The sequence below is a fragment of the Equus caballus genome, chromosome 27 (genome assembly GCF_041296265.1).
Source record: "Equus caballus isolate H_3958 breed thoroughbred chromosome 27, TB-T2T, whole genome shotgun sequence".
Classification (NCBI taxonomy): domain Eukaryota; kingdom Metazoa; phylum Chordata; class Mammalia; order Perissodactyla; family Equidae; genus Equus; species Equus caballus.
The window spans coordinates 42,912,142-42,935,969 of NC_091710.1; the positions used below are offsets into that span (position 1 = coordinate 42,912,142).

At 42.2% G+C, this 23,828-nt stretch overlaps 1 protein-coding gene across 15 annotated transcripts in view; it reads left to right on the top strand.

Moving 5' to 3' along the window:
• The window catches only part of ACSL1 (acyl-CoA synthetase long chain family member 1), a 64,938-nt gene that overhangs the window by 39,116 nt on the left and 1,994 nt on the right, over positions 1–23,828 (top strand). For 6 of the 15 annotated variants that reach the window (XM_023630582.2, XM_070253177.1, XM_070253176.1 and 3 more), the window contains exons 5-20: positions 2,013–2,114; positions 4,441–4,540; positions 4,761–4,939; positions 8,962–8,994; positions 9,158–9,209; positions 9,702–9,775; positions 12,192–12,269; positions 14,202–14,336; positions 16,037–16,171; positions 16,828–16,923; positions 17,597–17,669; positions 19,242–19,330; positions 20,335–20,451; positions 22,057–22,200; positions 23,271–23,372; positions 23,475–23,546. In XM_023630582.2, coding sequence (XP_023486350.1) covers positions 2,013–2,114; positions 4,441–4,540; positions 4,761–4,939; positions 8,962–8,994; positions 9,158–9,209; positions 9,702–9,775; positions 12,192–12,269; positions 14,202–14,336; positions 16,037–16,171; positions 16,828–16,923; positions 17,597–17,669; positions 19,242–19,330; positions 20,335–20,451; positions 22,057–22,200; positions 23,271–23,372; positions 23,475–23,546 — 1,581 coding nt within the window. Of the gene's footprint in view, positions 1–2,012; positions 2,115–4,440; positions 4,541–4,760; positions 4,940–8,961; positions 8,995–9,157; positions 9,210–9,701; positions 9,776–12,191; positions 12,270–12,331; positions 12,410–14,201; positions 14,337–16,036; positions 16,172–16,827; positions 16,924–17,596; positions 17,670–19,241; positions 19,331–20,334; positions 20,452–22,056; positions 22,201–23,270; positions 23,373–23,474; positions 23,547–23,828 lie in introns of all 15 variants that reach the window. The other 9 variants (XM_070253187.1, XM_070253186.1, XM_070253185.1 and 6 more) reach the window with 2 other exon arrangements.

Sequence of the window (23,828 nt, forward strand, 5' to 3'; positions counted from 1 at the left end):
TGCCCTGGGACAGGTAGTCCTGGTGGTGTTCATGAATACAAAGGAACTTCCTCCTCCTGTGTTTCGTGTGAAGGGTACTCTCAGCAGTTGGTGTGTTCTGGGTGTGTATGTGGGGGAAGTTGTCGTGAGGAGCCACGGAGCCAGCTTGGGAACAATGCTCACTGGTACTCCCTAGCTTGAAACCGATGTTTTCTTCCCTTCCCTCATCTGAAGATCAATGACGTGCAGAAGGCTTTGCTTGGGTATATCCCTCTCTCTCTTTCTCAGAGCTTAGCATACCTTGCTTGTATTGTAGAAGGAGCAAAGGGCTGTAACCCAGGTGACCAGAGAGATTTTCACTGTTTTTATTTTGCCTTACCAGAGCCAAACACTAGTGTCCCGTCCAAATAGTCGTTCTCAAGATCTCTCATTGTCACAAGTGGGGCACAAACTGTTGATGTGTGTTGGCCATTTAAGATTGCACGATGGTCTTCAGGCCTTGAAGAATCCTCAAGTGCTTTCTGGATTACTTCTCACAGTAATATATTCCTCTGTTATTCTGTTGTATGTTCACCGGAAGAGAGAAGATGCAGCCCTTGCAGATTGGAGTTTTCAAGGCAGATTGAAAATCCTTGGGTTTTCTGAAGGTGTTAATCTGTATATTGTACCTTTTAGTCAGAGGCTGGTGAAGATACGAAACTGGACTTGACTGGAGCCCACCGTGGACTTGTACATTTAAATCATTTTTTTTTTTCCACTGGCTCAATGCTTCTGACCTTTGGGGGCTAGCAACCCCTTTGAGGTGTTTTGAAGAAAGATAGAGATCTTCTTTCTAGACATAAATGCGTATCTATTATCCTAGTGAGTGCTGCAGGCATTTCCCAGGTTCTCATCCCTTAAATGCAAGCAAGAATGGTGAAACAGTACAGGGGGTATGAAAGTAGTCAGTATATTCATGTTTTTCTTGCTCTTGCCTCACCAGTGTCAGCTCTTCTTCCCATAGGCACAGCAAGGGATGGCACTATGTGCCACAACCAAAAGGGTTCTGGAGCAGGAATTGGTGTGGCTTCATTTCCTGAGGGCGTGGGTGTGAATTAAAAGTGCTCTTGAGGATCCACCAACTGAAAATGAAGAAAAGAATGCCAAATTTTAAGATTCAAAAAAATTTTTTTTAGTTAATTTGAGGTAGGAATGGGGAGAGAATGGGGACAGGTTTATAGTCCTGCCTAATTTTTCTGAATCTACCTACTTTTGCTTAGTTGTAATAATGGTACGCATTTTTGTCCTTATTTATTTTACTTAAAATTGTCACAGATATTCTAAGTTTGATAGGGTTTTCATAATTGTAATGTTTACTAGCTATATAGCATTTCTCAGAGATTTACCACTGTATATTGAACCCCCCCCAGTCGTTGGTCTTTTTTCCCCTAGCATTTTATGATTTTAGATAATTTTGAAATATATGCCTTTGTACGTTAAGTTTTTTAAAACCTCCTTCTAAGGTTGAATTATTTCCTAAGAGTAAATTCTTAAGATTCGAATTGTAGAGCCTAATGATAAGAGCTGGTGCTTATTTTTTTAAACGTCTCCCCAAACTTGCTATTTCTGTGTTTATACCAAATGACAAGTTTTGGCTGCTCTGCTACTCTTTATAAATACAAAAAAAAAAAAAAAACCCACTATGTCCTTGTATTGCTTTTATAATTTTGTAAGATTTTATAAAACTAAAGTATAAAATAGGAATGTGTGGGAAACCCTGACATACAATCATCTATGACCTGCCACTTTTGAGATGAGATTCACTTGCATTTCCGAAGGACCGTATTGATCAGTTCTCTTAAAAGTGAATTCTGATGAGGAAATCCTTGTATTTTACGAAAACATGGCACTCCAGGAGCACCTGTTTGCTCCCGCTCTCCTTCTCTGTGCGGTGCTGCCTGCTGGCTGAGATGCTGGACTCGGCCGTCGCCCAGCAAGCTTTGTTCCTTGACTTGGGCCTGATGCTCTTCCTGGTTCTTTCTTCCCCATTGCAGGTTGCCGAAATGTCAGAGTCTGTGGGGTCGGCGCTGATCCAGAAGGGCTTCAAGGCTGGCCCAGAGACGTTCGTTGGCATCTTTGCCCAGAACAGACCGGAGGTACTAACCACTGGGCCCCGACCGTACGTGGTTTTGAGAGTTCTCAGCTCTAAGAGCTGGTCAGAGTTCACCCCTCCTGCTGCTGGAGACCAGATCTGTGATCTGATATCTACTGAGAATATGACTTTGTGTTACACCTTAGAAAGTGACACACGTGAAACCCCAAACCAGAGCCTCCTTAGCCTTTAGGTAGAAAAAAAAAAAATCACTTTTTTTTTCTGATTATTGGTTTTTGTTTTTTTAAGATCAGGTCCCCAGCCAAAAACTAACAAAGGAGTTATTAGAACAAATGACTAATAAAGAAGTCTTCTCGCTTTAAGGACTACTTCTGTGATTAGAAACATAGCATTAATCAATTATAGAGAAACTTGGATGCATTGCTGTCGGTAGCAAACTCTCATCTTTTCTTTCTGAAAAGTTTGAGCTTTTCCTCTGCTCGGGTTACCAAGTTTAAAATACCATGGGCGACAAGGAAAGTGCCTCACTGAGAGCCAGCCTTATTTTAGACACGCAGTCTGCTGCTTGGCTGTCTAGGCTCATGCATGTGGCTTCTACAAACCATTGAATTAAAGTGAATTTACATGAGAAGCTCTTTTGGAGTATTGCTTACAATGTTAGTGAACAAACTGATGGCGTAGCTGGCTTGGGATATTTCAAGCACCAGGCTTGAAGAACTGGTTCTTAGATCTACTGGTGTCCAAAAGTCATGTTGGTTTGATCCCTGTGCTACTGACTGTTTTACAAATTAGCATGGTTTCTTAGCGTTTTATGGACTGTTAAGGGAAAAACAGCATTTTCCACAGGTGGACCATGACTAGGCTCATGAAATTGAGTTTCTTTCATTTTAAGTGAAACCCACTCAAATGAACACATTCAAAATGTGTTTGAATGTGTTGTTTTAGCAGGATTTTTATAAGGAATCTTTAACTAGGATGCATATTCCTTACTTCACGGAGTAGGCACCCTCCTATATTTATCAGTTAGTTCAGTAAATGTTTATTGAGTGCCTACGGTATGCCAGGCACCATGAGACACCAAAGCACGACAGTGACTTGAATCTCCTTTGTGAGGTACCACGTTAGAGAAGACAGGCCCATAAGCTGATACATTCTCTGTAACGGGGTAGGTGTGGAGACAGGGCAGAAGGATTGTGGGATCTCAGTCAAGGAGGACTTCCTGGAGGTGGCATCTGAGTGGAGTCTTGGAGGACATGAGGGTGGGGAAGCCAAGGGAATGTCAGGAACAACCTCATGTTTGCATCGGGCAACATGTTTGTGTTGGGGAATGAAGCATTTTACTGTGGTAGAGCTTGGAGTGGCAGGACGAGGGGCAGGGAAGAGAGACCACATGTGCCCCATGTACCCTAATAAGGAGCTTGGACCTGACCTCTGCATTCTAGTTTGAAATTGGTTCCAGGAAAAAAAAAAGGAGGATTGTTCCAGGTGAAGTGAATGTGGGTGGACTGTGCTCCCTTCCCATGGCAGCTGTGCCTTTATCTGTGTCTGTGGGGGTTCTGCAGAAGGCTTGCCAGCTGCAGCTGGAGGTGATGGGCGCTGCTGAGGCCAGCCCCATTTGCCCTGTAGGCAAAGGAGTCACTATGTGGCTGATGAGTTTAGAAACAAGATGACCTCTAAACCAGTTAGACTATCACTTCTTTCCTTTATCATTTTTCTGGGGAGATTTTCCCAGAACAATTTTCCTGTTAGGCAAGTGTCTCTCTCCTTCTCCTACTCCCGGGCAGTATTGCACACTGCCACCAGGTCGAGCTTCCTCAGACCACACACCGAGAAGTCCTCAGTGGCTGTGCATTGCCTGCAGAATAGAGCTAGGCTCCTCTAGCCAGGGGCTTGCTCCAGCCCACCTCTCCAGCCTTGCCATTCCCTGCTGGAACATCCACATCAGCCACATGGCTCCCTGACCCCCTTCCTGCTTTCAATTGGATAGTCCCTGCTATTGGCGTCTCCTTGTCTTTCTCTTCCATCTGTCCAAAATCTGCTGCTCCTGCAAAGGGCAAGCTCAGTTTCCTCCCCCACGAAGGTGGTCCGTTGTGGGCTCGGTCATCTCTGAGTCAGTCACTCTCTTATATTGTTAATTCTCTTTTCACATATTTGCCTCAATTCTTCAGGCAAATTGCACTTTCCATTTGAGAATGGCACAAGCGTTCCCCTCATGGGAGTCCCTCATGGTGCCGGGCACATAGCAGTAGATACACATGTGTTAATTTTGCTGCATCCAGTGTTTCCACTTTGAATCTAGAGTATTGTTCTCCTTGGAGTGGTTCTATGATGACACCTCGTTCTCTCCCCCGACTTTTCTCTTTGTTTAGTGGGTCATCATTGAACAAGGATGCTTTGCATATTCATTGGTGGTTGTCCCCCTCTATGATACCCTGGGAACCGAAGCAATCACCTACATAGTCAACAAAGGTACGTCTACAGCCTTTGGGTGGCTGTTGGCCTAGTTATTGGTTAGATCCGGTGACTTTCCATTTGCTTCTGTTTGATTTGATAGGGATTTTATATTTAAATGCACATCTACCTTTCCATTCAAAGAATGTAGTCCTTAAAATAACCTGGTGTCGGATCTTATACACTCAAGCTTTTAAAATCCTGGAGCTTCTTCCTCATTGTGTCTCTTTATTTCCAGCTGAACTCTCTCTGGTTTTTGTTGACAAGCCAGACAAGGCCAACCTCTTATTAGAAGGCGTCGAAAATAAGTTAACACCAGGCCTTAAAATCATAGTTCTCATGGACTCCTTTGACGTTGATCTGTTGGAACGAGGCAAGAAGTGTGGGGTGGAGATCCTCAGCTTCAAGGCAATGGAGGTGAGTCATTCTACCCTGCCCACTTCTTTGGAGGGTTTCCCTGAGGTCGTTTTGGCTCAAATGTGGTATCCAGAGCACCCGTGAGTCCCAACTCTGGCCCGTAGTCTCAGCAACCTGTAAAAGGTGCAGAGCAGAAATTCCTGTCTCATGACTGGAAAGAAGTATGCCCACTGTCAATCCATCACCTCGTATGGGAAGTACTCTCGCAGCGTGAGTGGCAGCACGCACGTATTTATTCTAGAGTACTGACAAGCCATGCCAATAAATGCCAGCAATGTGAATTTCAGATTCGGGTGGAGATTGAAGTTTGTATGTCATCTTTAGGCTTTGATGGCTTCTGCGTAGTGATTTGTCTCTAAAATGGAGCCAGATAGAGAAATCAGCCTCATTATTCTTTTTCCCAGGTTGCTTTTGTAGAGTCCTGGTAAATTTCCAGCATAGATGTTTGATTTGGTTTATTTGCATATTAAATCTCTTAAGATTCACATTAATCACAACTTTGAAGGTAACTGTTCTGGGAAGATGAGTGTGGTCCGTATTTAAATGGGTCGTGTGACATCGGATCATGTAAAAAGCTGAGTCCCTCAGTTGGACGTTGATTAGAATTCCATCCAGGGGCCAGCCCCTTGGCCGAGAGGTTAATTTGGCATACTCTGCTTCGGAGGCCTAGGGTTTCTCCAGTTCTGATCTTGGGTGTGGACCTAGCACAGCTCATCAAGCCATACTGGGGCTGCATCCCACATAGCAGAACTAGGACTTACAACCGGAATATACAACCATGTACTGGGGGACTTTGGAGTGAAGAAGAAGAAAAAAAAAGAAAAAAGATTGGCAACAGATGTTAGCTCAGGACCAACCTTAAAAAAAAAGATTTCCATCCAAAGAAGCTGGCAAGAAGGAGCCTCTTTTTGTGTACACATCATAGTAATAGGAAGTAATAAGCTAAATAGAGTAAGTCATTCTCTTTCTGAAAATGTTATAAGTATTTTCCTGGAACTGTTATAAATAAACTTTTAAGATTTATTTATAGTTCTCCTTCTGCAAAGAATTTGAGGCTACAAGTAAGGATCTATAAAACTTTTCCTGGGGAACTTAGTACTCATAAGGAAACTGTCATTTGTCCTTATAGAGCCTCTGCCTTATAGGCACACATGTGCATGCACACACACGCACACACGTGGCAGCATAGAACATGAGTCCGTAAAAGCTAATGGGTGTGCTGTTGCATTAAATTGGGTTTTTATCTAGCTTTTTAAAACCTAACCTTTCCCCACATTTGTTTTTTTTGCTTGTAATTCCCTTTCACGATAATGTAATCTCTTTTTCCTCCATTTTTCTTCCTTCTCCTTACCTGCCCGTCACACAGACACACACAGAGGAAGTTTTTGGTCTTTTTTGACTGCTATATGATAAAAAAAGTAATTTTAAGATTAAAAAATTTAGATGAGTAGAGTGACTGAAGATTGTAATATAAAGTTTATATTAAAATCTTTATTTATAGAAGACATTGTTTTATACTTACCTGTTTAATATGTTTCATGTTTGGTTTAAAAAATCTTATGAGCAAAAGATTAAGTTTTGAAGAAATTAATTTAATTTAATTTTATTTTATTTTATGTTTTTTTGGTAAGGAAGAGTGGCCCTGAGCTAACATCTGTGCCAGTCTTCTTCTATTTTGTATGTGGGATGCCGCCACAGTGTGGCTTGATGAGCGGTGTGTAGGTCTGCACCTGGGATCTGAACCCACGAACCCCAGGCTTTCAAAGCAGAATGTGTGAACTTAACTACTATGCCACTAGGCCAGCCCCAAGAAATGGATTTTAAATTAGCCTTATGGTTGATCATGTGATCAAGTTTTGATTAATGTGTATTTTTCTAGGAGGAACATTAGGAACATTGGCATTTGGAATTTTTGCGCTTTTTTCAATATTTATTATGAAAATTTTCAAACATGCAAACAAGTTGAAAGAATTTCACAGTAGACCGTGATATACCCACCGAGTCTATAATTAACATTTTAATATATTTACTTTATCACATATTAATCCACCATCAATCTATCTCTTTTTAATGCATTTTCAGTAGTTTGTAAATTTTATCACCCCTAAATACTTCATCATGATAATAATTAACTAGAATTCAGTTTTTTTTCTGTTTATAGTTCTTCTTTTGTTGGCATTTGGAGCCTAAAGATGACAACTTGTTTATTTTTATGCTTCCTGTGCTGTTTTCCAGACGATGATTTCAGGTTTCATGCTGTAAAACTTTCTCGGCAAATAGTGCACTCGTTTGGATCATGTTTGTTCTCAATAAATTAAAAGCCAAATTGCATACACTATTGCTTTATTTTATGCAACCTCAATTTTTGAAGAATTAGAGATCCCAAGAAGTTACGTAAGAATTTTGAAAAGATAAGTGGAAATTTGGACCTGATAAAGATTATTTTGAAAAAAAGAAAAAGATAGAATTATTGTTGCTTTAGCTCTTGGCTAACTTTAATGTGATGTCAGTGTACCTGTTTTTAATCAGTGGTCTGTTTTATATATATATATATATATATATATATAAAATTTAAAATGTGATTAAGATAAAAAGCTTTATTTTTTTTATTTTATTTTTTTTTTAAAAAGATTGGCACCTGGGCTAACAACTGATGCCAATCTTTTTTTTTTTTTTTTCTGCTTTATTTCCCCAAACCCCCCCTGTACACAGTTGTATATCTTAGTTGCAGGTCCTTCTAGTTGTGGGATATGGGATGCTTCCTCAACGTGGCCTGATGAGCAGTGCCGTGTCCACGCCCAGGATCCGAACCCTGGGCCACCGCAGCAGAGTGCGCGAACTTAACCTCTTGGCCACGGAGCCGGCCCCAAAACTGTTTAAAAGTTTATGCTGGGCAGAAACTCACTGAGCTGTGACCACACCCATCTAATTTCTGTTTAATTGTAGGCCTACTCACTGCATGTGCTCACTCAAGCTGTTCCATTTTAATAGGAAAAGAATAGAAATAGTTTATTAAAAAAATTAATAGAGGGGCCTGCCCGGTGGCGTAGTGGTTTTGTACATGCGCTCTGCTTTGGTGGCCTGGGGTTCGCGGGTTTGGATCCCAGGTGCTGACCTACACACTGCTTATCAAGCCATGCTGTGGCAGCATCCCACGCACAAAATAGAGGAAGATGGGCACCCATGTTAGCTCTGGGACAGTCTTCCTCAAGCAAAAAGAGGAAGATTTGCAACAGATGTTAGCTCAAGGCCAATCTTCCTCACCAAAAAAAAAAGAGATATTAAAGTGGCCACTGAGACTGCCTTCATGCAGTAAAGTGAACAATATCAAAATGAATCCTTGGTGGTAACTGGGAGCCAGCCTTTGGGAAATGCAGCACCTCAGAAGTGAATCTGTCGTTCTTAACCTTTGTGTCAATTCAAGAGTGGCCTTAGATCCTCTGTCCTGGCCTGTTTTATATTGGAGGTTCTCAAACCCTTTCTCTGCTCCATTTGGGGAGTACACATGTTGGAGCCTCTCCAAAATCGCTAGCATTTCAATTTGGCAGACATTGATTTTTCTCTTTAGATTGAAGATGTCAGTTATGCAGGACTGAGTGATCCCGGGCCATGCTGAACTCTCTTTTTGGAGGATGCAGAGCATCTGCAGGTCTCTGACTGTGGTTAAGAGTTAGGCTTTGTTCAAGGCCAGAATAGCAAGTGGGAGTGAGGACGAGAAGTATAACGTAAAAGACGTTGATTCCTGTCTTTTGAATAAATCTTATTTCAAAGGCCAATTCTATTACCATTTATATAATTTTATATGAGAGAAGACAACTGGAAAGTGGCTTCTTAGAACAATGGATAAATATTTCGGTTCAGGTTCATTAAAATTGCCGTAGTTTATTTAATTTTAAATTTATGCTGTCTTTGAGCTGTGAGTGAATTCCACAGTAAAGTCAGCTTGAAGTGACTTAACGTGACCTTACTCTTTACATTTAGAAAATGTTCTCATTTGAGATTTTTTTCCTCTTCTAATTAAGGACTTGGGAAGAGCGAACAGACAGAAGCCCAAGGTAAGCACGCTGTGTCAGACCCGGCCAGAGCCCTCTGGCTAGTTTCCAATATCTAGCCATTTCAGAAGCAAGTAGATATCTTGGGTGATGTCTTATGGCTTGTAGTTTTGTTTTCTATTCTGATTTATACCAGATTTTTCTTTTCCTTTTTTATGTGCTGTAGCCTCCAGCCCCTGAAGATCTTGCCGTAATCTGTTTCACGAGTGGAACCACAGGTAAGTTTTGAAATGGAAATTGCTTCTAAGTAGTGTCTTTGTGTGATGACTTACTTGATGGAGGGACAGAAGGCAGAAGAGACAGGAGTGGTTCAGGGGCTGTCCCCTTGTCGCTCTGCAAGACGTTCTCCGAATCTGCGAGTGGCATGTATTTCCTCAAACATTTATTCAGGGTGACAGTTGATCCACCCATCTTCCCGGGGCAAACTGTATCAGTGGTTTCCAGAAATAAAATTCCTGGCTTTCCTTCTCTTATTGCCACACACTCTAAAACTTGCCCATGTTAATATAGATTAAGAGAATTCGTTTCATTTAAAGGATTGTAGGTTGCTCAGAATTTACTGTAGTCAACTTTTGGCTTTTGTGTGTGTACCTAACAATCGAGGCAGTTGAGGCTTTAATTATACAGGGTTTCTGGGTTTCCTTAATTTCTCTTATTCTTGGATGGAGCTGCTGTCCTCTAACTTTGTTCTGCTCGTGTGTGTCCCTCAGGCAACCCCAAAGGAGCAATGATTACTCATCGAAATATAGTGAGCGACTGTTCAGCTTTTGTGAAAATGACAGAGGTAAACTTTGGGGATATCGTCATTTTCTTCATATTCATTGATTGGCATTAGGCCTCAAGAAAGAAAGCACTAAAGGCAGCAACACTGTGTTATGTCCGTGCTGTATTTGAAACACTCTGAAATATAGATAAGGTCTGAACTTTTCTGTGGCCTAAGATCACCTTCTCTTGAATGGTTTCCATTGTGGACCTAATTGCTCTTGCCTGTGACCATTAAGGTGAATTGACAGATAGAATTTACTATAACTTTTAGATAGTAAAACTTTATTTGAATTCTGCCCTATAGATCTTTCCAGAAAAGAACAGAGGAGAAATGACTCTCTTGTGCTTTTATGTACTGTTCCAGTGTGGGGAAAATAATTTCTTTAAGTTAACAACAAAATGTTAAATGTTGCTGAAGGTTTTTGAATTGTTGTTATTCGTTATGGTTGATTTGACTTCCATTTTATGAGGATTAAAACCTTGAACTTGTGTTGATCTCCTGTAATCTTAAAGTTTGCTATCCAAGTGTCCTGGTCTGCTCAGGCCACCATAACAAAATAGCACAGACTGAGAGGCGTAAGCAAAAGACATTTATTTTCTCACAGTTCTGGAGGCTAGAAGTCCATGATGAAGGGGCTGGCAAATTTGCTTTCTGGTGAGGGCTCTCTTCCTGGCTTGTAGACAGCTGCCTTCTCACCAGGCCTCTCATGACCTTCCCTCTGTATGCACATGGAGAATGAGAGAGAGGTTTCTGGTGTCTCCTCCTCTTCTTACAGGGACACCAGCCCTGTAGGATCAGGGCCCCACCCCTATGACATCATTTAATTTTGATTACCTCCCCAAAGGCCCTATCTTCAAATAGAGTCACAATGGGTTCCGGCTTCAACATATGAATTTCGAGTGAGAGGGCCTTAATTCAGTCCATAATACCAAGGGTGTTTTTCAAACTTGCCCTTTAAAAAGGTACTTATTGAATAATAGAATGCCTTTCCCTCATACCCTTTGCATGTTTTTACGCAATTTGCTTTTGCAGTCTCTGGAGGAGTTCTCCAAGCCTTAATTTTGGTAACAGGAGCCTGTGCTTAGTGGTTTTTGGAACTGGGCATCTTTGGTGGCTGCAGAAGCTCCATCTCACTTTTACTTGTATTCACCCTTTCTTAGTCCCAAAGACCTATTTGGTATATGCTTTCTAAACAGAATTCAGCATTTAGTACCAAAGCGAAATTTTAATTTCCTGATTGGCCTTCACAGAAAACTTAAAATGCGTTAGCAGCTCATCGAGGCAAACGAGACAAAACTTTGTTGAAAATTAATTATCAGGGACGTTTGCAACTTTGTAAAACTTTTAATCATGCTACTGCACATTATTTTTAGTACTAAATCAGAAAATTGAACAGTATGGCTCTTCTTGAGTCTGATTTCTCGTTGCGTAACAGTTTCCTACTGAGAAGTACTGGTTGGGATGCAGGTCATGCTTGAATAAGATTCATCTGAGATTATGGCATGATCAGGCCACCTCATGTGCTGCCGGGGCATCTGTGTTTGCTCAGGACAGATGCTTTCACTTGTTGTCACAGTGTTAGGAAGGATGGTCCAGCTTTGGGGAAGGGAAGGGCATGGCTCAGAAGTGGGTGCACGGCCCCCCTAGGCAGCTTGACGGCACTTTCATTTCTGTGTTGGTGTGGCAGCAGCTGCTGTCAGCAGCCCTGGTTGGGGCCAGAGTTCTTCAAGTTAATAACATGAGCATTCTAGGCAAACCCTCACTGTGCCTGGCCCTCCGTAAGCCCATATGTAGCCATGAAATGGAAACCAGATGTCCAGACTTAGTCTAGATGCACACCTATTCTGATCAGCATTTTATCAGAGAGCAAATCCCCTGGTGCCAGATTACAGCTTGTGTTAAACAAATTGGGGTATTTTTCATGGGGTAAAGTAGAGCTTTAAGGTAAAGATGTTGATCAAACTAAAATACTCAAGATGTATTTATACTATAAATAGAAGGAGCTTGGAAATCCAGTTTCTCTCGTCTTTTCTCTAACTTTCCTTTTATAACATAGTATGCTATCTTATGTTGGAATGGGTCTTACATTTCTTACTTTAAGATGAAATAGAGCTTGCTGGGGAGTGGGGTACTATAACTTTGAAGCACTAAACTATGAGAGCACGTGATCCCTTAACATCCTAATTTGGGCAAAGTTTTATTATTTTGACTGAAGTCCCGAATGGATTTATTTTGTCATTCGAAATGACTTGCACTCTATTTGAATTATTAAAGTATGGCTTCTCGTTCATTTCATTCCGTGGTGAGAAATAATTGCAGGTCATAAGCAAAAGCAGTTTCTCCTTTGTGTTGAGGTATTACGTGCTCTGAAATACAATGGAAAATTACTGAAAGTCTTACTGCTTTTCTGCCCTGCCGGTGTCTTTGCTTACAGACTGCGTTCAGGCCTTGCCCAGATGATACTTTGATATCTTTCTTGCCTCTTGCCCATATGTTTGAGAGAGTCGTGGAGGTAGGCATTGAGTTTTATTTTTCTTGCTTGTTTGCGTTCTGCTAAGATGTTGTGTTTTACAGAAAGTACTTGCCTTGACTGCCAATGACACACACATTTCGTTTTTACCACTTGCACACATGTATGAGCAGCTCATGCTGGTAAGTTTGCTGTGTAGACTGTCGTCCCCATAGATAATTCTTTGCTCAGCCCTATTTTAGGAATGGATGCTAAATTTTTAAAAGAGTATAAATTTTTTTTCTGCGTCCGGATCCTTGAACTTGAATCATTCGTTTTAAAATTAGAAGCTCAAACTTTTGAAGGATATGAGTATGAATATAGTTCCAGAAAGAGTAACTGTAAAAGTAGGATTTTTATGAACATCATTATAAAGCCTCGCGAGGCTTCCGCTGTGGGAAGCCTCTGCTTTTTGCTGTGCTTGTTCACAATGCACAAGTTGACTTAAGACTCATCTTGTTATCAATCTTCTGAGTACCCTTGGAAAAGCAGGATGACCTTTTGCGGACCTTTGCCTGGTCTCCCTGTACACAACTGTGTGACTAATTTAAAAACTAGCCAAGAACTGTCTTTTTTCCATCTTGGACAATTTTGGATTGTATCCTTATAGGAAAAACAGTGGGCACCATTCATTCATTTAACAAATATTTGTTGAGCACCAGCCATGCACTAGGCACTGTGCTAGGTGTTAGTGACAGAGAGGTGACTGGTAGAGAGCAGACCCTTTGATCGGCTACCTCCCTAAAGGATTTACTTACCTCTAAACGATTAAGGATCATTGAATCCCATCCTCCATCTATTACTTCTGTTGCTTGCACACCTTAGGAGATCTTGTGAGTTTGTAAAGTGATCTCAAGTGAGTTGATGATGGACTGTATGTTCCTAACTGTAGTTGTAGAAGTATGCCTGGGAGGCAAGCCACACTGAAGAAGCAAAAACCTCTTGAACATTAATTTTTTTTTCTTTTTGAGGAAGATTAGCCCTGAGCTAACATCTGCCACCAATCCTCCTCTTTTTGCTGAGGAAGACTGGCCTTGAGCTAACATCCGTGCCCATCTTCCTCTACTTTATATGTGGGATGCCTGCCACAGCATGGCTCGATGAGCGGTGTGTAGGTCTGTGCCTGGGATCCAAACTGGCGAACCCTGGGCCGCCGAAGCGGAACATGCGAACTTAACTGCTGTGCTACCTGGCAGGCCCCCTTGAATGTTAATTTTTAAATAATGAACCACAATGTATCTTTCTTGTGGTTTCTGCTTTCAAGCCTGAGGTCATTTGTACCTCCATGGCATCATCTTTTGAATCTCTCTTTCTTTTTAAAATTTAAAATAGGCAGACTGCGTCAAGTGCATATGGCTTGCCAGTGCAATTTGCATCAGACGGGAAAAAATTCATGCAGTAGATTGTAGCTGAATGGCAAGCCACTCTGGTGTTAGATGTCCTCGTGTCTCAACTGCAACATATTCAGTGGCTTTTCAGAAATTTTTAGTTAGATTCAAATAAAAGAAAATGAGACTTTGATACATTTGGACTATAGGCAAATAGCTAAGTTTTTGTTTTAAGAATAAATTAGACCTAAAGTTTCTGGAAGATTGAAAAGATTTGGATTATATAATACTATATCATTCAGTCAGCAGATATTTATCTTGAAGCTAAACTAGCAGAACCTCTATGATTGTGCAAAACAACACACCCTGGGTTCTCACTAGCTCCCCTATCTGGTGATCAAGAGAATACCCCATTTCCTGTCATGCAATGACTGGAGATTGCAAGAACATTGTTTTAAAAGCTGCCTACATTTAGGAACTTTAACATTTCTGGAAACCAGTCCAAAATGCTAAAACTGAAACCTTGTGCCTTGTGTGTCTCTGTGTGTATGCTGTGTAACCCCTGCTACAATGACAAACCGTTGGGCCCCTCTGCTTACCTCTCTAGTGTGTGATGCTGTGTCACGGAGCTAAAATAGGGTTTTTCCAAGGAGATATCAGGCTGCTTATGGATGACCTCAAGGCGCTTCAACCCACTGTCTTTCCTGTGGTTCCAAGACTTCTGAACCGGATGTTTGACCGAGTAAGTTCCAAGCACAGAGCCGGGGACAGAGGGCTGGCCCCTGAGTCTGAGACTCGAGTTTGAATCGGGCTCAGCCGGGTGCCTTCTGTGTGACCATGGACAGTCCTCTTAGTGTCACACAACTGCAGTTTACTCATCTGTAAGACTAGAATGCACTTCCCTCACAGAGCTGTCAGTAAGGATTATAAGAGAAAACACACGTGCAACACTTTGTAAACTGGAAGGCACCGTGCAAGGGTAAGGTGGCCAGTCATTTGATTTTTTACACTAAACTCTCCGAGCTGCTGTTTTCTCATCTCTACAACAGACTGTTACCTCCTCTCCCTGCTGTCTATCTTATAAAGATGCTAATTGTATCACATGAAAATAGTAACTATGAAATGGTTTTATAAATTTTTTTTTAATTCTAGCAAATGGTTTTATAAATTAGAAAGCTCCATGCACATGTGGAATATTACTTACTTAGCCACTTTGAGAGAAGTGACTAAGCCAAGCTGGGGACTGAGAGGAGGCCAGTCCCCTGTGGTGGGCAGTTACAGCGTGGACCGCACAGCCAGGGCGAGATCCATGTGTGGCGTGGGCAGTCTCCAAAATCACTTAGGACACGGCACTTTTAATGCTCTTTATTTTAAGGCCGGGCTTCTGTCATCTATGAGAACCTTGTCATGTTTTAATGGTTCTTCAAAAAAATCTTTTTAAAACAGATTTCTTGAGATATAATTCATATACCATACAATTCACCCATTTCAAGGGCACAATTCAAAGGTTTTTAGTACATTCGCAGAGTTCTGCAACCATCACCAGAGTCCCTTTTAGAACATTTGTGTCACCTCAAAAAGAAACCCTGTCGCTACGTTTCAGCTATCATCCTCCACCCGGCCACTCATCTCCGCCACTAAGCCAAAAACTTATCTACGTTCTGAATCTATAGATTTCCCTATTCTGCATGGAATCCTGCAATATGTGGTCTTTTGTGACTGTCTTCTTTCACGTAACGTGTTCTCAGGGTTCATCCATGTTGTAACCTCGATCAGTACTTCATTCTTTTTAATAACCAAATAATATTCCACTGTGTGGATTTAATCATCTTATTAATCCATTCATCCTTTAATGGGCTTTTGGGTTGTTTCCACTTTTTGGCTATTATGAATAATGCTGCTATGAACATTCATATTTGAGTTTCTGTGTGGACATGTATTTTCATTTTTCTTGGGTATGTACCTGCGAGTGGAATTGCTGGGTCATATGATAACTCTGTGTTTAACTGATTGAGAAACTGCCAGTGTGTTTTCTATTTTCTTTTTATTTTTGGCGGGGCGAAGATTGGCCCTGAGCTAACATCTGCTGCCAATCCTTCTCTTTTTGCTGAGGAAGACTGGCCCTGAGCTAACATTCATGCCCATCTTCCTCTGCTTTATATGTGGGATGCCAGCCACAGCATGGCTTGATAAGTGATGTGTATGTCCACGCCCGGGATCCAAACTGGCAAACCCTGGATTGCTGAAGCAGAGCACGTGAACTTCACAGCTGGTGCCACAGGGCTGGCCCCAGTCTGTTTTCTAAAGCTGTACCATATTACATTCTCACCAGCACTGGAAGAGGGTTCCGATTTCTCCACATCTTCACCAACACTTATTTTCTGACTTTTTGCTTCTAACCATCCTAGTAATTTCGAATCTTCTTATTTCTTGACTCATTAGATTTTTGGCCAGGCAAACACCACACTGAAGCGATGGCTGCTGGATTTTGCCTCCAAGAGGAAAGAGGCAGAACTTCGCAGTTGCATCATTAGAAACAACAGCCTGTGGGATAAACTAATCTTCCACAAAATACAGGTAACAAACGGACTCACACCTATTATTTGTCACGTAAATAATTTGGGTTTCAAAATTTCTGTGAGGGCTCTTTTTTAAAGACAGGTATGAAAGTGAGAGAGAGAATGACACATTTTAATTAATTCTGGCACATTTCTAAAAATTAAGGACAAAGCCAGTAGCTGACCCTCAGTGTCTAAGACAAATTTGAACAACATTGTAGCTATCTAGGGCAGGAAAGGAATCAGTGTGTTATAGCCTTTCCAATTTTCCATTTTGTTTCACTTTTCTGGAACAAGTATGTCACCCTTGAGATAATTTTTTAGGCATGAGTGATAAAGTATTTGGAATAATATTATGTTTAAAAAAAATGCCAAAAGTGTGGTAGTGGCCACAAATCCACCACACTCTTATTCTAATTCCTTTAAAATACCTGCAAGTCAAGGTGTTGGCTTGTTTCCATACCTGTTGAGAGCAAATGGTATAGTTTCAAGTGGAAAGAGGGTCCCGTCAGGTGTTCCTCTTAGGAAGGCCTGGGAGTTCCCGGGCGTTGATGAGCTCTGTGCGGCCTGAAGAGAGGGACCTGGTGGGTTAGGATTCCGAGCAGGTGTCTTTGAGGAGCCCGCTGACTTCCAGCTGTTTGACTCTCATCCTCTCCCCTCTCTCCGCCTTGTCAGTCAAGCCTGGGAGGAAGAGTCAGGCTGATGGTCACAGGAGCTGCGCCCGTGTCTGCTACCGTGCTGACGTTTCTGAGAGCAGCCCTTGGCTGTCAGGTGAGTGGGTTTCGCGGCAGCTGTTCGTCTCAGACTTTATCAGGCCCTAGAATCTTCTTTCCAAATGTCGTTCTTACTGTGCTTCTGTGTCTTATTTTTGTTTGGAAGATCATGTTACTCCTAGGTTGCTTGGAGAAAGAAAGAAGTATGTGTATCTTTGACCCTAGGCAGGAGAATATGTGTTCGTGCCCAGCACTGTGTCATTTTCTCGAGGGTAAGGCGCAAAACGTGCCTTAGAGTCAGGTGTGAGGATATGGGAATGGCAAGGGGTCCTGAGTGATAAGCAGACCTGTGTTAAAGGGGATGGGGGAGGTAGCTGAGACTGAGTGACAAATGGGACGTGTCAGGTAGAACCGTGAGCTGAGAGAGGGAGTGCTTTCCTGGGCGGGTTGTGTGCCCGTCATGCCACGTTAATGTTCTCCGTTGCCTGTCTGCAGGAAGGGAAGTAGAGATGAAATGGACGGCAGCGGTGTCTGGTGTGGGGGCGAAGATGTTGGGTGCTGTAATAAAGCCTGTTGTCATATTGAACGAATTTTCCCAAGGGGAAATTTGAAAAGAGATTTCACCACAGTCGGCCATTATTCAGGAATTAGAGAAACTTAGTTACCTATGCACTTCCAGCAAAGGTGTGACTGACCCACCTCTAATAATGTTTCATCTCTTGGTGACCCAGTTTTACGAAGGCTATGGGCAGACCGAGTGCACGGCCGGGTGCTGCTTGACTATACCTGGAGACTGGACGGCAGGTATGGTTGGCAGGGACATCCCTTATGGGAATCTTATTGTTGGATTGGAATTATTGGAATTGGGTAAATCATTGATTCATTAATCAACCTAAATGAGTGCTATGTCTCAAATGATTAGGCCTCGGGGCAAACAATCTTGTGATCAGGGAACTGTATGCAACATGTCTCCTGTGGCAGAGTGGGATGTCATTTAGAGGCTCTGACCGTAACGCTGGTGGTAGTGGAGACTTACCTAGATCCAGAAGGTGACGTCTGAGAGATGGTGCCTTTTATGAGCTTTATCAGAGCTTTCCAGTCATTGACTGGGGCCTAATTATTTGCGGGTAGATTTTAATTAAAGTTACACCGTGCCCTGTGCTAGATGTTGAGACTACAGAGGGAAATGAACACAAGTCCTTTTTCCCAAAAGGAAAAATGGAGGAGGACAAACACAAAAACAATTATTGAGCACCTGTCGCAGATGAGGCTCTGTGCTAGGTGCTCATGATATACGTTACGTGCGATTTATCCCAGCAGCATCCCTGTGAGATAAGTCCTGTTACCTCTGAGAGGAAAGGGTTGATTGTTCGTTAAAAACCATGTAAATAATGTGTAAGAATTTACACAGCGTTATGCTTTGAGGCCAGGATTCCAACCCAGGTCTGACTGCAGAACTTCTGTGTTTTCCCCTCTTCCACACTGCTGGTACATTCCACACTGTGATAAATAAATTCCCAGATTTATTTGGTGTATTATAAATATGAGCAGTATCTGGTCACGTACATTCTACTATCTGGCACTATCTAGTAGCCAATCCTGGCATTGGCATGAACAGTCTATGAACGTTTTTCATGCTGTTTGTTTAACTTTTAACTCCTGTTCCTTACCAGCTAGAGAATTTGGAATAGTGATCTCTTTAAGCTAAAATTATGAAAAGATAGGAAGAATTATTTGCGACGTTCTTGAATCATATCTAAATCTCTGCTATTTTTGTGTTGGGAAAAGAACCCAATCTTAACACCCTTTGGCAAGAGAGTTAAGTTAGCTGTGAAAAGAAGCGCTGTCCTGTCTTCGTAAACTTAAGTATAAAATATGTACATACATACTAAGGAAACAAAGGCGATATTGATCAGAACCAGTGGTGTGTGAGAGAATAATCAAGGTTTGCCAGAGCCACATTTGTTCTTTCTCCTTGTAGAGAATAGGGATGTTAAGAAGTCCATGTGAGGGAGGGGTGACAAATCATAGGCAGGGGTCATCAGATCACAGGAGCCAGGTAGAAGTTTCAGAAAGCTTGCTTCTAGGTATTTGTAGAAACCCTTAAAACCAGCAGCCAAATTATTTATACTTTGAAAAATAATTCACAGCGTCAAACATGAGAAAGGTCCCTCAGAGACTTCAAATAGTTTGTGTCTATTCTAGGAATAAGTGCTCTAAATTAATTTACCAGGAGGAGACTGGCTATAATCACAGAAACCAGTAGTTTACACCAGCTGTTCTTGTGATGAGCAGGCTTGTTTGTTAGAAAAATAATTTGGCCTAAGGATCTTGGTGCTCCCCTTAGGAATGATGATTCTTCTATTTCATATACAGGCCATGTTGGTGCCCCAATGCCTTGCAATTTAGTAAAACTTGTGGATGTGGAAGAAATGAATTACCTGGCTGCCAAGGGTGAGGGCGAGGTGAGTGGAATCCATCAGTCGTTTACCCTCGTTGTCATTTCCTCTAATAGTTGCCATGGCAAGGACAGTGCCATTTCTCAGCACAGTGTCATGTAAAGCCATTGAGCTTGAGGATATTGGTGATCCCAGAGTCAGACAGGCTTCTTCTGGAAGGTACACATATGTTTAACTCTCAGGGGGTGTGCGGGAGGGGGACCACTAACACTTGCCTTCTTCTGCCAGACGTGATCAGGACTTAGACCCAAGAGTGTGCAAAGGCTCCAGTGGCCTGTGTCCTGGGGCGTAACTCTGTCTGCTGATTGCCCTGGATACCTATTAGTGAGCTACTGGCTAGCAAAAGGAGAGCCTAATTACTTCAGAGTGATGTCATCCCCCGAGGGGCTTTCTAGCAGCTTTGAGCCAGAACCTGTGATGAGCATTAGCCCTACAACTTGACTGCAGCTGAGGTCTTAAGAAAGGGAAGCGAGGGCGTTGGAGGTACCACCAAGGTTCCACTGGGACTCTGTCAGCTCCCTCTGGATCAAGGAATTCAGGGCTTCCAGCTAAAGATTGGGACACACACACCCCCTTTTCTCTGGAGAAGCCCCAGGAAATGCAGTTAACAGGTCGTCTTTTATTCCCCTAGTTTCATTGAGATATAATTAACACATGGCACTGTATAAGTTTAAGGTGTACAGCATAAGGATTTGACTTACATATGTTGTGAAATGATTGCCACAGTAAGTTTGGTTTGTATCCAGCATCTCTTATGGATACAAAAAAAAAAAAGGAAAAAATGGCCTTCTACCTTGTGGTGAGAACTCTTAGGAACCCTAGGATGCACCTTGTGATGAGAACGCTGAGCATCTCCTCTCTCAGCAGCTTTCAGATGTACCACAGAGCAGCGTTCCCTACAGCCGTTGTGCTGTACATTACATCCCTCGTACTTATTTATCTTATAACTGGAAGTTTGTACCTTTTGACGGCCTTCACCCAGTTCCCACCCCCAATCTTTTCTTCTTCAGATATGTGTGAAGGGGCCGAATGTATTTCAAGGCTACTTGAAAGATCCAGAAAAAACAGCAGAAGTTCTGGATAAAGATGGCTGGTTACACACGGGGGACATTGGAAAATGGTTACCAGTAAGTGGTCGCCTCCCCTGTTCACACATAGTTTTGTTCTACTGTTGGGAAGAACATATCCCACTTGCCGGACAGCAGCCGTGTGGCAGTGGCACCCTCACTTTTGCTTCCTTGCCGAGTGGTATGCTGTGGACGCTTCCATTGCCTGCAAGGACAGCTTTCTACTCTTAGCATACTCATATTGGATTTCCAACTTAACTGTAGCAAATATGTTTTGTTTTGATGTTTGACATCAGTTCTGGTTGCTGCTTCCCATTTGAAATGCAGAGAGACTGTGGCTTTTTACCTCTCAAGGCTGTGCCTTGCTCTCAAGGCCTTAGTTAAACAAGGTCTGGGGGACATCGCGGTAGACTGCCAAGAATGTATGATGGGCAAGAATTGGTGAATACAAATATCTCTTGGGTTTGTCCTCTCATTAAAAATAGGATAAGCCTTTCACAGATTAGGCCTGCTCCTTTGAATTTAGTCTCAGAAGTGTTTACTGTAGAGAAACGGCAGAGTCCATCTTAGGACTGAGAGACTTGTAAAAGAAACCCACCCATAGGCTCGATCAGTCTTCCTGGCTGTGGTGACGACCACTGCTTTTCCTAAGTTGTTCGTGTGTTTAATTGCAAGCACTAAAAGGGCTAATGTAATTTTTATTACTGTATATTGTTCGATTCTTACAGATTCAAGGTGCTTAATACTCTGAAATTTTTATTGATGTGAAAAATGCACCCCCCCCAACTTAATTCAGATTTCAGAATACCCAAGCTGTTTAGAAATAAATTAAGTCCCTCTTTCCAGTTTCAAAAGGGATTGCGTAGCAGCTCTAATTCTGGCTCTGGCTCTGATGAACACATCTCAGAATCTCTCTGGACCTCAGTCTGCTCCTCTTGAAAATGGAGGAGAACTGATGTGGACTGAGAGACCCCTAGAGACTTTCTGACAGATGACTTTTAGAAGCGTGAGAATGACCCGAGGGTGGGGATGGGTTGAAAGTCGGAGATGGGAGTGGCGTTATCAGAGGGGGAGCCTCCTGGCATTTGGCTAGTCTGCTCCAGAGCTTCCAGCATCCCCACAGTTAATATGTTGGGCAGTTGACTGACCCGACGCAAAGGAGCAGGAGCACCCCGCTTCCACCCCAGCCCTGAAACAATGATAAAGGAAACTGAACTTCTGCCTTTGTGTGGTAAACACTTAGTGAGCCCTCATTCCACAAAGCACTGTGGGAGGATGAGTCTGTGTCTCTGCGCTCAAGACACTTGACCCATTTGGAGAGGCAGATATGTACGCTCCCAAATCGGATATGACACTGAATGAAGCTTTAGATTGAAGCTGGCAAGCACAACACTGCTCGTTTGCTAACGAAGGTGAAGTGGGGTGAGCGTGGGCTCTGGAGTCCCTTCTCTGTTTCTCTGCTTGGCTCATGGGCCTTGGGCAAGTTTACTTAATCTCTCCAAGCCTTAGTTTGCCTCCTGGTAAAACGGATTAATAACTGAGCCCTGCGGAATGTTATTAGGATTAAAGGATAGTGTATATCAAATGCCCTGTCCCGAGTGTGGTTGGCACTGGGTGGAAACCAGCCGTGGACCCACTCACAGCCCCCTCCCCTCTGATAAACAGAATGGCACCTTGAAGATTATCGACAGGAAAAAGCACATATTTAAACTGGCACAAGGAGAATACATAGCGCCTGAGAAGATTGAAAACATCTACCTGCGAAGTGAACCTGTTGCTCAGGTGTTTGTCCACGGCGAAAGCCTGCAGGTGTGTGCTTTGTGAGGGGGGAGCTCTGAGGCGCAGGCATGGCTGGTGCCTAGCACTCTCGGGACCCAAAGAGGGTGGCAAGTTTGCCATGAGTCTGAATTGCCTTTCATGTCTGACATGCTGCATTATCATTGACAAATTACTGGGTTTTGTTGCTTGCCATTTCTTATCCAGACAAGTTTTTTGTCTTTAATTTCTACGTTTTTATTTTAACTAGAGTGGTCTGGTGTACCAAGGGAAGTTAGATAAAGATACTGGGGAGGAGGGGAGGGGGCAGGTAAAAATATGTTTCTAACTTAACTATGAGGGAAAATATGGATATATGGATTATAAGAAAATTTAGAATTTTCAAACATGTTAAACCAAACTTATTTATGCTATGCCTCCTAAGTCACTTTGAGCATAGCTGTAAGCCAACATATACTTCAAGTTGAAAACCAAGGTCAATATTGCAGTGAAATGTCTGTTTGCCAAAATGTTGGATAAATGGTGGCAAGGAAGAAAAGGGGATCTTATTTCCTGAAGGTTAATCTTATTACAAATCTTGAGATTTTTAAATAATTTGAGAAGAATATTATCTTTTGAGAGAATGCACCTATTTTTCTTTGACCTGTAATCTTACCATACCTTTGATTTTTACTTAGTTTTGTTGTTACTAAATTGTAAAGAATGAAGTGTTGGCAGTTTTTAAAAAGTGAATCTGTGTACATTTTCTATTTCTCTTTTTTAAGGCAATTATCTGATGTCTATGATCTTGTTTATTTGACCCTGTTTTATTAAAAAACCCCTATATATATTATATGTAAGTAAAAATTAGGGTTTTTTAGATCTTGATTCCCAGTGGCTCTTTTGAAACATTTATTGCAAAATTCCTGATGCCATCTGTATTTTAGAGCCAGGAATTTTTAACATGGGCCTCATGGACTCCTGGGACAGGTAAAACGTTCTGAAGAGCGGATCTGTAACTTCCATCAGATTCTCCCAGGGGCCCACGATGCAGAATAATAGAGAACCACTATTTGAGACCATCTGGAACAAGCCATGTGCTAACTCGCTTGTCTGTGTTAAAGGCATTTCTCATAGCAATTGTGGTACCAGACGCAGAGACAATAGGTCACTGGGCCCGAAAAAAAGGATTTGAAGGATCCTTTGAAGAACTGTGCAGGAACAAGGTGAGGTTCTGAAGTATGCGGTCTACCGTCTTCCCTTTGTATTAGGTGCAAAGGGCAGGGACCTCCATCACAGAAAGTATCTTATTTTTCTTGCCTTGTTAGGATGTCAAAAAAGCTATCCTAGAAGACATGGTGAGACTTGGGAAGGAGGCTGGCCTAAAAGCATTTGAACAGGTGAGACTTTCATTAAAACGCATGAATTCCCATAAAATAAGTTTTGGACTTGAAGATTTTCTTATGAATAGGTTATAGAAGAGGGTGAGATGGCCTGAAGAAATCCCTGAGGAATGAATAATGGAGTGATTTGGCAGGGGAAGAGATGTCTTTAATCAAGGATATGAATTCTCTTTTCCTGGAGGTCACGGTACAGTCCTGAATTGTATCCCAAGAACAGGGCACTGCCGAGTGGTTAAAGTTCACTGGGTTCCACTTCCATGGCCCAGGTTCGGTTCCCGG